The 16,491-nt window shown below is 46.6% G+C and overlaps 1 protein-coding gene across 3 annotated transcripts in view; it reads right to left on the bottom strand.

Annotated features, from left to right (window-relative positions):
• The window catches only part of PDZD2 (PDZ domain containing 2), a 210,946-nt gene extending 195,162 nt beyond the window's left edge, over positions 1-15,784 (bottom strand). For all 3 annotated transcript variants that reach the window (XM_030567196.1, XM_030567197.1, XM_030567198.1), the window contains exon 1: positions 14,930-15,784. In XM_030567196.1, the coding sequence (XP_030423056.1) occupies positions 14,930-15,408 (479 nt within the window). In that variant the 5' untranslated portion in view covers positions 15,409-15,784. The remainder of the gene's footprint in view (positions 1-14,929) is intronic.
• Between the last annotated feature and the right edge of the window lie 707 nt (positions 15,785-16,491).

Genomic DNA, 16,491 nt, shown 5'->3' with positions numbered 1-16,491 from the left:
CTAAGGGCTGTCATGGCCCTGTAATATTTAAGTGCATGTTTAACGCACACAGACCTCAGGATCAAACCGGGGACCTCTGGAGCTTAGTATATGAGCCTCTACCACATGAGCTAAAAGCCAAGTAGATATTAGGTTAGGCTATAGAGCAAACTCATTTTCTCTGTCTCTCAGTGGTCTTGGTATCACTACATGAGACAGAACACCTCCCCCAGGAGGTGTGGGGGTGACACACGTACACGGTTCATACAGGCAAAAACCAATTAATTAATTATAAAATTGAAGGAGCAGAGATATGCATACTTATGCATGAATCCTTTCTAAAATGTGCCAGTAGGTCTTAGTCATCAGCAGGAAAAATAACTCCTTCAGTTCAACTTTTCAAGAATTCTCCCATTTAATTTTGCTCTTCTGTTTTACCATAGCCTGAATGTTTTCCTCCTACTTATGTCCGTTTCTTATGGAAGAAGCTGTAACAAAGCATATCTCTGACAGGGCTTCTGGCCACAGAGCACTGGGTAGTGTAGAATAGGATTTGCTGCTGTGTTTACTGGCTGCAAGTTAATTATGATACCCTTGTAATGACAGGGTAAGAATGTGTCAAACTACATCTTCCTGAGCTGCCGCACCCGCACCCTACGCATCATATCCAGATAGCTCCATTTGTTCTTGCTCATGTTATCTTTTGGCTGATTACAGGCATATAATGAGCTCTGCCTGAAGGCATAGTCTCTGCTATGGTGAGTGTGCCGCCTTTCACTCAAAGTCAGCAATGGAAATGGAGAGAGCTATTAACGGCTGGCCTGTGTCTGGTACATAAGCCCGTCAAACCATATCCTGCAACTGGTTCAAAGAGGGGGAAATGAGCATCCAGGAGTGCATGGCAACACTCTTCGCCTGGAGGGAAGTGTCATGCCAGATAAGCAGAGTGTAAAGCTCTTCAACAGAATGAAAGAGACATTGCCCCAAAATCATTCACCAAACAAGCTGTTTCTTTTCTTTTTAAAAAAAGTCATCTGCATTCTCTGCTGAGCAGACTTCCACTTTCCATCTCTATCCTTCTCACTTCTATTCCTAAACTTTATGCTGATACTCGGTGCCTCCTTTCTCGGCCTGAGACTGAGCATGACCTTTGCATGAGTAACTCACTAGTCAGTGTGTCGTGAGTCCCCCTTTATGGCTGCTCCACATAGGATGGGAGTCTTACAGCCCCACCGAGAGAGTCTGGACTCTCTAGCTCAAGGCGTGGCAGCTCATGCTTTTACCTGAGTGTCACTCAAGCTGGGAGCTGTCATGCATGGATACACAAGGTGGGTGGGAAGCTGCAATAGCCTTCCTCTGCTCCTCTTGAGGCCCTCTCTCCTAGGCAAGAGCACTGAATCTTGGAGTTCTTCTAAGTGCAGGCACTTCTCCCTGGGACAACTACTCAAATAGGATGGAGGGGAAGCGTGGCCAAGCTTTTTCCTATATTCCCACCACATCAGCCAACACAGCTGAAAAGGGAGATCATGCTGCATATTCGTAATAAGTATGGCAACTTGCTCATCCCCCTGTGTTTGGGTCAGCCCTCCCACCCCCTCAATTAGGGCAGCTCTAATCTACATCAGCTCTATGCAGGGCTCATGCCTCAACCATACAACCTGGCCCTATGCAAGCTTCCTTTGACTTCCAGCATATTACATGTAGTTGCTTAACGTTAACAGACTAGAAATACCACAGAGAATGACCGAAGATCATGAGTCAGTGAGTGAGCACACAAGCATTATAGAAAGAGTGAGGAGAATGGGCACAAAATGTTCTCTGTGCGTTGTTTTGAACAATTACGCCTTTAATTATGCATGGCTAAAGCACTCTGTGCTGTGCTAGCAAATGCACCATCAGCAAGTGTATGAAAATAGCAATTCCCTACTGATAGGAAAGCTCACCTGCTCTTTGCTGAAGGGCAGAGACAAGCTGCCATATTTTGTGCAATTTGCAGATTAATGAGATTCACGTGGAATTCTGCGTGGGTCGTCAGAGACTGCCTCGTTGCTTGGGAAGCAGAGGTACCCGCTGCAGGACTGGAACTCCCAGTGAAAATGGCAAATTGCTCACTAGATTTTGTAGTGCAAGCATTTTTCAGAGATAGGAGATGATCAGACCATATCCTGAAATGGAGATATGTACCATGCATTTGGCACTGATGCACCTCTGTCTTAATAAAAGGCTTTTTAGCACTCTGGTGCTAATGAACTTATCAGATTTGTTATTTACCTCAAAGCCGTTTACACACTCAGGGGCAGCATCACCAGCCTCCTCCCAAGCCTTTTGGTGACCTACTCCAGCCTACCTGGAGAGTCCCATCTGCCCTCTGGATGTCCAGGGGGAAGAGAACTACAGCAACTAGGCAACTACCAGAGCTGACTCGGCACACAGCTCAAAATAAACACATCCTCCAGAAAGTGAAGACGGGCATTGCAGGAGGCCAAAGGAAAGTTTGTTTCCCTCCTGCAGCCCTGGCAGAAGGAGGACTTATAGGTCTCACCAGGTAGAGACCACTGACATATATTTTGTCACAGGGTCTTGGAGAGGAATAGGAGGTACAGCGACTAGGGTGCAAAAAAGATCACCACAGGTGACTCTTATCTGTAGCCAAAATATTTTTTTGGGTGGGAGGGGGGTATTTATTTGGAACACATATAGGCATGATCCAGCACCCTTCAAAATCAGCGGAATCTGTTCATTGCCTTCAATAGTCACTAGATCAGAGCCAGAATCTCTGAACTGCCTTAGGGTATGGCTACACTTGGAGATGTGCAGCGCTGGGAGTTACAGCTGTGTTCGTACAGCTGTGTAGGGAAAGCGCTGCAGTGTGGCCACACTGACAGCTACCAGCGCTGCAGTGTGGCCACATTTGCAGCGCTGTTGGGAGTGGTGCATTGTGGGCAGCTATCCCAGCATTCAAGTGGCTGCAACGTGCTTTTCAAAACAGGGGGGTGGGGTGGAGTGTGACAGGGAGCGTGGGGGAGACAGAGAGACTGGATTTTTGGAGCTGACACTGTTCTCAGCTCCCTGCCTTGCAAGTTCCAAGGACTGGAAGATACACAGTGCCTACCTTCAATCATTTTAAAAGTTTTGACCTTTCCCCCACCTGTCTCTTATTCACTAAATGCAAATTATGCACTCCTAAATAGTCTTCAGACCATATAAGCAGCTGCTCAACACTACCTCTCCCCTCTCTCTTCAAGCAAACAGCTGTGAACATTCCAAAGCAATTCCCCTGCCTCCGCTCGCTCGCTCGCTGGAGCAAAGAGCAGCCGTGTTTGTTTTTTAGCTAAGTAACTACGGGGAGATCAGAGTTCAGCCATTCTTCCGGTTTGTTGTGGACAGGAATTCTGGGATACCTCATAATACCCTGGAGGCCAATAACAGCGCTTTTGGTGGCTACACTTGATGACCAGCGCTGCATCACCAGCGCTGGAATCACTACACCCCAAGCAAACCAGGTGTACAGCCAGCGCTGCAACCAGGGAGTTGCAGCGCTGGCCGTGCTTTGCAAGTGTGGACACAGAGTGAGTTGCAGCGCTGTAACCCCATCACCAGCGCTGCAACTCTCCAGTGTAGCCATGCCCTTAGTCTTAAAGGTCCCTCTCCCAACCCCCATTTTTTCATTCTAGTCTCCCTTCCAGTGAGCTTCTCCTCCGCTTTTTGATGGCTCCAGGCTTCCCATGCCCGTGTCCCTGGAGAGGGAAGGCAATTATTGTACCAGCTGTCCCATGGCACTTTACAGAACGGACATGAGACAGAAGACTGGACTCAATGTTCTTCAGTCAGAAAGCTAACAACCAAGAAGGGAAATAAGAGGCAGGGGCAATAGAGATTTGGAAAGTGATGTTGTGTTGATGAGCCAGGGATAGACAGTATGTTCCAGCAACAGGGGAGAAGGCTCTCATCTCAAGAGTAGAGTGACCGTGCAAGGAGAGGAGGGGGACGGAAGCTAGACATTATGTGACCAGAGAGAATGGAGATGGGGAGCACAGCAAACCCAGGCTCCTTTTCACAAAGCAAAGGCAGCAAACAAGCTCTATGATCTCTGCCAGCTCTGGGGATTAGTGACCTTCCGCATAAGTCCTTCACTTTTGAAGGAGGATTTTGGAGAAAGCTCATTTCTTCCTGCAAATTATTTCTCAACATGTTTAGCTAGTCTGCCTCTATCTTTCCTGGAGACTTAAAGAGAGACTTAAACAGTGCACAAATATGTTCTAGTCCTACTAGCTTCTGAAAGGGCTTAATATCCATCATCACAGTACTTTGGGGAAGTCCCACAGTGCACCTGGGGCTCTGCGCACCAACATTTGGAGTTTAAATCCTCTTGGGAGGATTATCTACTGTGTCTGAGGAGTATTAGCACCACATAGTGCAGATTATTTCTCATTTTGCACAGATCCATCGCACACTTTGCGGCTCTAACTATACAAATTCAATTTGAAAAGAATAGCACAAGCCAAGGTTTTCTTGGGCTCTTGATTCATTATCTTCAGAGCACAACTGCCAGGGGCTACCAAAGCACTTCGAGCTGCACACTCGTGCTAAGCAGGCCCAGGGCCCATAACTGGAGCCACTGTGGTTTGATAATCGTACATATAATGAACACAAAAACAATCTACAGCAGCTTGGATTTCTAGGTTAGTCGAGGGAGATTTAATCCCTTCAATTTTATGAGGAGAAGCCACTGTTTTAGTTTGGAGAAAACAATGTTCTGAACTCAGTGATGTGCTGTAAGTATTTTAACAGGAAGTTCCCATAAGAATTTTGCCCATTGTCCTGGGGCGAGAGGTCAGGAAACGTATTCATTGGTTTTCACATTCAAACAAAAATATTTTCTCATAAACATAACCAAGGAAAGAACACTGAGTAAGCGAACTTCTCTTAAACTGCACTTTGTTGAAAGTGTTTATACTTTGTTCCTGAAAAAAAACAAACACTGAATCCATTTACAGTAAAGCACAGTGATCCACTTGTCGAATTTCAAGTGTTTGGTGGCATCTGGGGTACTTTTCTCTGGAGCATTTTTTTTTTTAAATTGGCAGTGGGTACAATTTAATTTCTTCCACAAGGCAAAAAGGGGAATGACAACAGTTATCAGACAGGATGATCCTATCAGGCAGGAAAATCATCCCAACTTTCCCTAATTTTTTTCACTGTATAAATTGTGTGTAGGCATCTATGTATAGTAGAATATATAAGGAAATTCTAATGACTGAGCCTACTAATGAACATCTGGGCCAAGAAATTTATTTCTGTGATTTCTGAAAACAGAAGTATTTCAACCACTGCCCCAAATAAATCATCATTTTAAACCTTGTGGCTGCTCCAAAGATTGTTTTCCCCATTGGTGGCTGTGGCAGACAGTGATTAACACTTATTGCACTGCCAGCGTCTCATCACAGTGTGGCAGAAAGCCGTGCCTTTGTGTTAAAATGCATAATAATCAGAGCACTTCCCTCTGAAATAAGCCAGGTCACATTTTTGTAATGAAGTCCCCCCCAACCCAAGCTGAAAAATAGGCTGTACTTGAAATCTAGAATTTTCAAAAAATGTTTTTTCAAAATGTTTCGAGGTAGAGGGATATCACTTGTCTTTCCTCCCTCTTCCTTCCCCTCGCTTTTTTAGTGGCAATGGGGAAGAAGGAAGGGAAAGGAGAAAAAGGAGAAGTAGAAGAGAAGAGGGGGACAAAAACAAAGATCTTTAATAAAAAATGTCCACAAAAAATTACAAATACACAAAAAAATTCGTTTTGAAACATGCAGAGCAAAAATGACCAAAATTTTCAAAGTATTTTGCAAATTTTCCTCCTGATTTTTTGACCAATTCTACTCAGATGGGTTTTGGATCTACCTTCTCCATTCCAATCCACACAGCAGATGTACTGGCATCTATTTTGCACTCTCTCTGCGTACAGAGCTCCAGAAGAGATATATGCTCCGGAAGACCACTACCCCACGGAGTGCAGAAGTGAATTTAGCTCTTGGATGTGATGCATACAATACCAGAAGCAACTGCAAGACGACAGAATCTCACTAACTCACACTAATGACACCCATTACAACTCAACAGTTGTGACAAGTTAGCAAACCAAGGGTATGGCTACACTTACAGTTGTACAGCGCTGGGAGTTACAGCTGTGTTCGTACAGCTGTGTAGGGAAAGCGCTGCAGTGTGGCCACACTGACAGCTACCAGTGCTGCAGTGTGACCACATTTGCAGCATTTGCAGGGCTGTTGGGAGTGGTGCATTATGGGCAGCTATCCCAGCGTTCAAGTGGCTACAACGTGCTTTTCAAAACAGGGGGGTGGGGTGGAGTGTGACAGAGAGCGTGGGGGAGACAGAGATTGGATTTTTGGAGCTGACACTCTGTCAGCTCCCTGCCTTGCAAGTTCTAAGGACTGGAAGATACACAGCACCTACCTTCAATCATTTTAAAAGTTTTGACCCTTTCCCTCACCCCTCTCTTATTCACTAAATGCAAATTATGCACTCCTAAATAGCCTTCAGACCACATAAGCAGCTGCTCAACACGGACTCCCCTCTCTCCTCAAGCAAACAGCTGTGAAAATTCCAAAGCAATTCCCCTACCTCCGCTCGTCGCTCGCTAGAGCAAAGAGCAGCTGTGTTTGTTTTTTAGATAAGGAGCTCCGGGAGCTTGGAGTTCAGCCATTCTTCCGGTTTGTTGTGGACAGGAATTCTGGGATACCTCCTAATACCCTGGAGGCCAATAACAGCGCTTTTGGTGGCCACTCTTGATGAGCAGCGCTTCATCACCAGCGCTGCAATCGTTACACCCCAAGCAGATCAGGTGTACAGCCAGTGCTGCAGCCAGGGAGTTGCAGCGCTGGATGTGCCTTGCAGGTGTGGACAGTTACTAAGTTGCAGCGCAGTAAACCCACCACCAGCGCTGCAACTCTCCAGTGTAGCCAAGCCCAAAATCTACCTATTACTCCTGAAGGAATTCTGTGCACAATTTTAAAATTCTGCATATTTTATTTATCAAAATGACACAATATAATCATGCCGGTTTCAATTATTTTGGTAATTTATTTCAAAATATCTGTCAGCAAGTGTGTCTGCAACAATACAGACAACAACAATAAAAGATTCAGGAAATGTTTTTTGACAACTAGATTCCTTTCTAGGCAGATTAACACAGAAATTGATGCATCTTTGTTGACAGTTATCTTCTGTTCCAGTGACAGTAAATATTTAATTTAAACAAAATCATTATACAAAAGTATGTTATACAAAAGCACTGTAACAACCCAGCCTAAGAGAGCACTAGCATCCTTGAAGACTGTGTTGTGTGTCTGTCAGTCATGGCTTGTCCAAGTTCAAGCTTCTATGTGTATTGTAAGGTTTTTGGGTCACGCCACTGTAGCAGGAGGGAGGGTTGGTGAGTTCGCAGTGGTTTAGTTGTAGGGTAGCAAGTGGTTAGCATGTTACCCCCACCCTAACATGTTATGTCTATGTAATATTGTCTGTGAAGCATCTGGTCTTGCAGCTTCAACAAGTTGTGAAGTTGCATAATTGTGTAATTTTATTGGCTATCTGGTGAAATGTATGATATTTGGTAATCTATACAAGCTGTCAGTCTTGTTTGTATTTTTATCATTTGTTTCCTTATGAAAATTTTTAAAAAAGAATTTAAAAAGAAGAAACATACAGTGACTATATACCGAAGAGTTTCTTATGTAGACTGCAACATGATCATTCCCTGTATGGGCAACAAGGGCGCGTTTCTGGTACACATGTTCCAGAGCAATAACTACAAACTAAAATTAAACCCAGTTCTCACTCACTCAAGCCCAGGCTAACATTGGCATGAGCCACAAACAGAATTTTAACTCTATGAATCATGCATGTACTATGCAAACTGAGTCACGCATCAAAGCACAGAATTAATGCCCCTTCACATCAAACAAGGATTTTGCCCGTAATAAGCAAGAGAATTCCCACACAGTGGCTAGCACTGAGAAGCACAGAGGCAGCCCGCCCTATCCCTGCTGAGAATCTCCATTACTACAGGCCCCTACAGATGCAGTGAAACCTGATGAACCAGCAGGAACAGGCTCTGCTACTATAGCAGTAACATAGAAACACTGAGTGGTACAATTTTGAAATAAACCTAATTAGAGGCAGCCAAGAGTCCACAAGTTGACTCCTCCTTTCACTCCACCATATTTATTAACTGCCTCTTACAATGGTGGGCAGGAGTCATCACTGTTTTGAGATCCCTGAGAAACCTCCAACTTTTAAAGGGTGCTGAACATGATTTAGAAGGTGGTACCTACAAAGTCCTGCGTTAGGAGTGCTGTTTGCTACTCAGGGCTTGTCTACACTTACCGGGAGATCTATGAACAGTGATCGATGCATCAGCGGTCGATTTAGCAGGTCTTGTGAAGACCTGCTAAATCGACCGCAGATTGCTCTCCCGTTGATTCCTGTACTCCACTGGATCGAGAAGAGGAGGGGGAGTCAACGGACATTGCGTAGTGTGGACCCCACAGTAAGTAGATCTAAGCTAGGTTGATTTGAGTTACGCTATTCACGTAACTCAAATTGATGGAGCCTCAGAGGATGAATCCAAGCATTCACAACAGCATCAGAAGTGAAAAAGTCCCATAAGGCCCTGAAAGTTTCCATTAGTATCACATTCGTTAAACAATGGCAATGATTCAGGGGCAGATCAGACCAGCGTAATGAAAATGTCCAGATCTGTCTGCTAAATGGCCTATATTTTACCTTGGTCCAAAAGATCATAGGGTAGAATCTCATGAACTAGCAAGAATCAAAACTGCCACACGCAACCAAAATCTAGGAATTCCAGCTTCCCAGTGAGGTTTTGCAGGGTTTTCTAGCTCTGGGAGCTCACATAACATCTGAGCTGGAAAATTAAAAAAAAAAAAAAAAAAAAAGGACATTATTCTAATTATTGGTAGTCTCTGTAGCTTACTGATTTTGCTACAGAGCCTTTAAAAAACAGTATAACTGGAGAATCTCGGGGTGGAAAAATAAAAACTGACACTTGAAAGGGATTGGTCCTGCTCTGAGCAGGGGGTTGGACTAGATGACCTCCTGAGGTCCCTTCCAACCATATTCTTAAAAAAAAAAAAAAAAAAAAATAAAAGTCTCGGACTCCACAAAGCATTACCTTCCTTGGCATGAAAAATAATGTGATGTTATTCCTGACCTCTAGCAACAGATCACCTTTGATTTAAAGAACAGGTCATTCTGTCTGAGGAGCAATAACACATCATGGTTCCTCATCCATAGCTTAAGGACTGCTGTACAGAAATGGCCTGTTTTGCAGGCACAGTAAGGTGGTTAGATAGCGTAATACTACTGCTTGCGCACACAAATAATTGCAGAGGCATTTTATTGCAAGATAGAGGCTGGGTTCAGGCACGTTTGAAAATCAGATCTGATACTGTGTGAGTCACAGCTCCATCTTTCTCACCATCTTATCGCATGCTCTCAATTTGTTTAGCAGACGAGAAGTCTCTTGCTCACAGCAGAATTACACGACATGGTGGAAAATCACCTCCCACCTTTACGAATACCAGTGGAGCTCAATAGGCGCTGTTACTACTATTGATTGTTTGTATTATGGCAACACCTAGTGGCTACAACTGAAATCAGGGCTCCATTGAGCTAGGTGCTGCCCAAAACACAAAGTAAGAGAGAGCTCCTACTCTGAAGGGTTTACAATCATAATAGACAAGACAGACAAAGGGTGGGGGGAAAGGGACCACTTTTCTAGATGAGAAAGTGAGTCAGAGGGTTTGTCTACACCGGGGGGCAATTCAACCTAGGGGGTTGTGATTTCTAAAGTGCATTATCATGCTTCCCATTAACTGGTGTAGACCGTGTTGGTGTGCACTAAAGATTCCCTAGTGCACTTTAAGGTAGCACTTTACCCCAACCTATAGAAGAGCCCAGAGAGATTAAATGACCTGTGAGGAATGTGGAAAATTTGTAATATGTTTACAAATTATCTGTATGACTCTGTACCTGTCCAACTGGCACCATATATGACTAAGAAGGAGTATAAAAATATTGCTTGAGCATGCAGGGATCTAATCAGGAAGGCCAAAGCACAAATGGAGTTGCTAGCAAGGGATGTGAAGGGAAACAACAAGCGTTTCTACAGGTATATTAGCAACAAAAAGGTGGTCAGGGAAAGTGTGGGACCCTTACTGAATGAGGGATGCAACCTATTGACAGATGATATGGAAAAAGCTGAAGCACTCCATGCTTTTTTTGCCTCAGTCTTCACAGACAAGGTCAGCTCCCAGAATGCTGCACTGGGCAACACAGTAAGGGGAGAAGAAGAGCAGCCCTCAGTGGTGAAAGAACAGGTTAAGAACTATATAGAAAAGCTGGACGTGCACAAGTTCATGGGGCCGGATGCGCTGCATCCGAGGGTGCTGAGGGAATTGGCTGATGTGATTGCAGAGCCATTGGCCATTATCTCTGAAAACTCATGGCAACTGGGGGAGGTCCCAGATGATTGGAAAAAGGCAAATATAGTTTTTATCTTTAAAAAAGGGAAGAAGGAGAATGCGGGGAACTACAGACCAGTCAGTCTCACCTCTGTCCCCAGAAAAATCATGGAGTAGGTCCTCAAGGAATCCATTTTGAAGCACGAGGAGAGGAAGGTGATCAGGAACAGTCAGCATGGATTCATCAAGGGCAAGTCATGCATGACCAACCTGATTGCCTTCTGTTATGAAATAACTGGGTCTATGGATATGAGGAAAGCAGTGGATGTGATATATCTTGACGTCAGCACAGCATTTGCTAGTATTCTTGACAGCAAGTTAAAGAAGTATGGATTGGATGAATGGACTAGAAGGTGGATAGAAAGCTGGCTAGATTGTTGGGCTCAACGGATAGTGATCAATGGTGCAATGTCTAGTTGGCAGCCAGTATGAAGCAGAATGCCCCAGGGGTCAGTCCTGGGTCTGGTTTTGTTCAACATCTTCATTAGTGATCTAGATGATGGGATAGATTGCACCATCAGCAAGTTCACAGATGACACTAAGCTAGGGGGAGAGGTAGATACGCTGGAGGGTAGGGATAGGGTCCAGAGTGACCTAGACAAATCATTGGGCCAAAAGAAATTTGATGAAGTTCAACAAAGACAAGTGCAGAGTCCTGCACTAAGGATGGAAGAATCCCATGCACTGCTACACACCGAGGACCGACGGGCTATGTGGCAGTTCTGTGGAAAAGAACCTGAGGATTACAGTGGATGAGAAGCTGGATAGGAGTCAGCCTTCTTGGCAACAAGGGCACACTGTTAACGGCATATTGGGCTCCATTAGTAGGAGCACTGCCAGCAGATTGAGGGAAGTTATTATTCCTCCTAATCAGCACTGGTGAGTCACATCTGGAGTACTGCGTCCAGTTTTGGGCCCATCAATAAAGAAAGGATGTGGATAAATTGGATACAGTCCAGCGGAGGGCAACAAAAATGATGAGGGGGCTGAGGCACATGGTTTATGAGGAGAGACTGAGGGAAATGGGCTTAGTCAGTCTGCAGAAGAGAAAAGTGAGGTGGGATTCGATAGCAGCCTTCAGCTACCTGAAGGGAGATTCCAAAGAGGATGGAGCTCAGCTGTTCTCAGTGGTGGCAGGTGGAGCAATGGCCTCAAGTTGCAGTGGGGGAGGTCTAGGTTGGATATTAGGAAACAGTATTTCACTGGGAAGGTGGTGAAGCACTGGAATGGGTTACCCAGGGAGGTGGTGGAATCCCCATCCTTAGAGGTTTTTAAGGCCTGGCTTGACAAAGCCCTGGCTGGGATGATTTAGTTGGGGTTGGTCCTGCTTTGAGCAGGGCGTTGGACTAGATGACCTCCTGAGGTCTCTTCCAACCCTTATCTTCTATGATTCTGTGATCATTACCCCTGGGGGGAAGAATTAATTTTCTCCCTGGGACATGGGAGATTAAGGCTAGGTGCTTGAGACACCTAGTCATAGGCACCAACTCCATGGGTGCTCCAGGGCTGGAGCACCCATGGAAAAAAATTAGTGGGTACTTAGCCCCCTCTGGCAGCCAGCTCCCCATTCCCCCATCAGTGCCTCCCATCCACCAGTGGTCCCACCAATCAACTTCTCCCAACTGCTGTGATCAGCGGTTCTGAGGCATGCAGGAGGCGCTGGGAGAGAGGAGGAGGCGTGAGGATGAGGCATGCTGAGGGCAGGGGGTGGGGTGAGGGCTTGAGAGAAGGGGTCAGCTGGGAGTGGGGCCTGGGGCGGAGCAGGGGGTTGAGGACCCTGGGATCCGGAGGAAGCCGGTGCCTGTGCATCTATTCAGTAGGATTGTCAGGGCTGGGATCACCACATTTGAATGGAAAACCCTACTTAGACAATGGATGCCTCAAAGACCAAACATCAAACCCTAGAGCAAGTTACTTCTCCCAACTCCACAGGGAAGCAGAGCAAAAAGACTCTGGCTGGATAACAAAGGCAAGAGGTGTCAAGTGATTGCATCTTACGGTTACTGCTGCCAACCAAGTGGGGACAGCAGGACAAAGAGAGAGAACTGGGATTTGAGGAGAGCATGGATCACAGGCTAGGGCTCCTACTAATATGGACTCTCTCTTCAGTTTGTCTTTCCCATGCTAAGGACTCTCCAGTGCTGTAACCCAAGTGACTGGTAAAAACTACCTTGTTTTGAAAAGATTGCCTTGCACTACTCCAGATACTCACTGTCTTCTCCTAACAAGGAAAAGCTTCTGGCTAGAATCTGATCTGGGTTAGGCTTGCTGTTGAGAGCCATGGGCCTGGTCTACACTGGGCGGGGCGATAGGGGTGTCGTCGATCTAAGTTACGCAACTTCAGCTACATGAATAATGTAGCTGAAGTTGACGCACTTAGATCGACTTACCATGGTGCCTTCACCACAGTGAGTCGACTGCTGCCGCTTCCCCCCCAACTCCATCTACGCCTCCCGTGGTGGTGAAGCACAGGAGTCAATGGGAGAACGCTCGGGGGTTGATTTATCGCGTCTAGACTAGACGCGATAAATCGACCCCTGCTGGATCGATTGTTGCCCGTTGATACGGCGGGTAGTGTAGACATACCCATGGTGAAAAACAGGTCATTGCTGGAAACCAAAGGCCCTGTCCAGGAGTCACAGAAGCAGCGTGGAATGTTTTTGTGGAAGTGTGTGCTCCCTTGGGGGCTCTGGCACACCCAAGGGAAATTCCCAGGGACTGTTTAAAGGCTGGGGCATAACCCAGCCTCTGTAAATCCACTCACTTGCTCAAGCTTAGAAGTTTGCCACAGAGACAGAAATTACAATGGTGGGGAACTTTCCCAAAACTGTAGAGAAGGCCAGGAGGAAGTGAGGACTTTCATCACCAAATGGTATCAGGAGATGCTCAGCACTTTGCAGGATCACGTCCTTAGAGTGTTAGCTCCCTGAGGCTGGGACCTTGTCTTTTAGCTTGTATGCAAAAAAATACTTTTGATAGCATGTGGTAAACAATGCATTTTCCAACCAGTGCTAGCTGCTATTTTCCTCCCCAGTGGAGTATGTGAAAATTTCTGTGAAAGTTTTTACTCTTGCCCAGGACCGGTGCTAGAGTTTTTCGCGCCCTAGACGCACTGGCATTTTGCCGCCCCGCGCGCCGCTCCCGCGGCTCGGGTGGAGCTGCCGCAGCCGTGCCTGTAGGAGGTCCACCGGAGCCGCGCCGGACCAGCGGACCCTCCACAGGCACGACTGCGGCAGCTCCACCAGAGCCGCGGACCAACGGACCCTCCGCAGGCACGACTGCGGCAGGTCCACCGGAGCCGCCTACCGCCCCCCCCCGGCAAAATGTCACCCCCCAAAAATCCTGGCGCCCAAGGCAATTGCCTAGTTCACCTCAATGGAAGCGCCGGCCCTGCTCTCGCCAAGCAGCTCCAGCGACATTACAAATAACAATCCTATTCATTCTCCCCCCATTTGGGATTTTACTTACTAGGCCAGATCCTCTGCTGGTATAAATTGACATATCTTCACTGAAGTAAATGAAGCTAAGCTGGTGCACACAAGCTGAGTATCTGGCCATTTTATTTTTACAAGTGACTTGTTTGACACTGTGCATCACATTCTAAACCATCCATTGCTGGAGGTAAGCCCGTTTTCCCAGAGAGAAGAGATTTTGTGCCCTCTAAAACAAAAGTGAGTTTATCAGCACTGCACTTGTACTTCCCCATCTTAAACCAGTGAATGAACCTCACCCCCACCACAAGAAACAGGAAGCACAAGCTATTCTGCTACCTTGTGAAGATCTTCTACAGCCTCTAGCATAGAGATCCCCAAACTATGGGGCACACCCTCCTAGGGAGAAACAGAGGAATGTCGGGATGGGGCTGGGCCAGCCCCTACGTGGGTTGGGGAGGGAGAGCTACCCAGCTCCGCCCCCAGTTCTGCTCTGGCTCCCATCCCCAGCCTCTGTGCATCCCTGCACCAGGCCGCAAGTCCAACTGCTGGACCCCATCCACCATGGCTTGGTTGCGGCTCCGCCTCCAGCCTCAGCTCTTGGCCACAGCTCTGTTTCCAGCTGGGGGTGAGGGTGGGGGTGGGAATGGAGCTGCACCCAGCCACCAGCTGCCAGCCCCCACTGCAGCCTGGCTGTGGCTCTGCTCCCGCCCCCATTTCCAGTCCAATACCCACCCCCCATTGTGGCCCCAGCCTCAATCCCCTTGTCTGCCTCCCTCCCTCTTCCTCCCCAGCCATAGTTCTGCTCCCAGCTTGGGAGGTGGGGCATGGACAGAGATAAGGCGGGACATGACCCTGAAAAGTTTGGGGACCACAGCTCTAGCAGATCAATATTAAAGACAACCCATTGTATTATGCAGCAATCCCAATGCACTGCAGATCTGCAGTAACTGCTTTGCCCCTTACCTTGCCCCACTGACATCCACGCCGACCATTAATTGTCCATTCAGGGAAAGAATCTCATCTCTCAGTCGCACTTTCCCACATTTCCCTGCCGGGCTACTTTTCTTTAAGTCCGTTACCCAGATACAGCCAACATCAAGCACTGGGCCTTTGTGCCCTTTTCTCTTTTTCCCTCCTCTCCGTTTCTCTCCATAGTCTCCAAAAGCAGGGATGTTCCCAAAGCTTAAGCCAAGAGCCTCATTTTTGCCCATCTCCTTGGTAAGGTAGAGGGTGCAGATTTCCATGTCTGAAGTGCTGGGACCACTAGGCTGCAATTTGCTGTCATCCACGGAAAAATTTAGCTGTATGTACTCTCTCAGCTTCTGAATGGCAGACTGACACAGCCTCTGCTCTGGCCTTTCTACTTCCTCCCTCTGGCTGTTTTGCAGCCACTGATACAGGAGGGGGAGGAAGAGCATAGCGTTCTCTTGAGTGATGGGCATTATGGGCACCCAAGGATCCCATCATGTGAAGGATGGCTGTCTGGGTTCACTATGCGGGGCTTCACTGATCCTCCTTTCAGAACCACGGCATCCGTCTGCGTCACCCCCAGCCATGTTCAGAGAGCGAGCACACATGACAAGCCACCACTCAGGTCCAGCTCTGTTGAACTGTTCAGTTTGGCAAAGGATAACAGGACACTTTTATGAAAACACTGAAACAATTGCTGCGGCCGGCTCAGCAAGAGGAGGAAGGAAGTGTCAGTGAATTCTTGTTGGGCTACTCTTACAGCTCGCCAGCTACAAATTACACTGGAATCCAATGAGAATTCATTCCACAAGGAATGTTGTCAGTTCATCACCACAGCCACTCAACACCTGCTTGGCCTGCAAGATAAAAAAAGAAGCATTATGATCCTGCTCATTGTTCCAGCCAAAATGCTGCTCAGCTGCTATGCTCATTAGACACAAAGGAAAAATTTCCTAATGTGTGTATGTTTCATAGTCTATTTTATTCTCCTTTTAATTTTTTAGTTACCAGCTTATGACATTCTGCTGGCTAAGAGTGCAGGGTGTACAGTTCTCTCCACAATCACCATTTTTATTATTCTCTTGTCTACCACTTGGGGGCACCACCTCTCCTTCTCAGGAAGAGAATAAAAGGTCATTCTTACAACCTGACCTGCCAATGGAGATCCAGGCCCTATAAACAACAGCATACTCCCTGTCTGAACAAGACTAATGCAGCAGCTCAGAGGCAGTGGTAAATGCAGAGGACTCCTGGAGAATGGTTCAGAGCCACTGCAAACAAACAGCTTCCATAAATTTCAACAGGAGCTGTTCAGAGTCAGGGCTGGAGAACCAGACCCTTAGATTCTATCCCTGATTCAACCTGAGATGGCAAGTAATGTTAGGGATGTCACTTATGAACCTCTTTGTGCCTCAGTTTATCTGTCTATAAAATAGGTACAAGGTAATACTTATTTACCCACTACCCAGGGCTATTGTAAGACACAATAAATGGGCACAGATGATGCCTATAATCCTGTGGATCCCCAAATTATAGATGCAAAACACTGTAATCAT

The sequence above is a fragment of the Gopherus evgoodei genome, chromosome 6, assembly GCF_007399415.2.
Source record: "Gopherus evgoodei ecotype Sinaloan lineage chromosome 6, rGopEvg1_v1.p, whole genome shotgun sequence".
NCBI classification, from domain to species: Eukaryota; Metazoa; Chordata; order Testudines; family Testudinidae; genus Gopherus; species Gopherus evgoodei.
The sequence above is the reverse complement of the archived record's forward strand: the minus strand, read 5'-3'. Positions and strand labels throughout refer to the sequence as shown.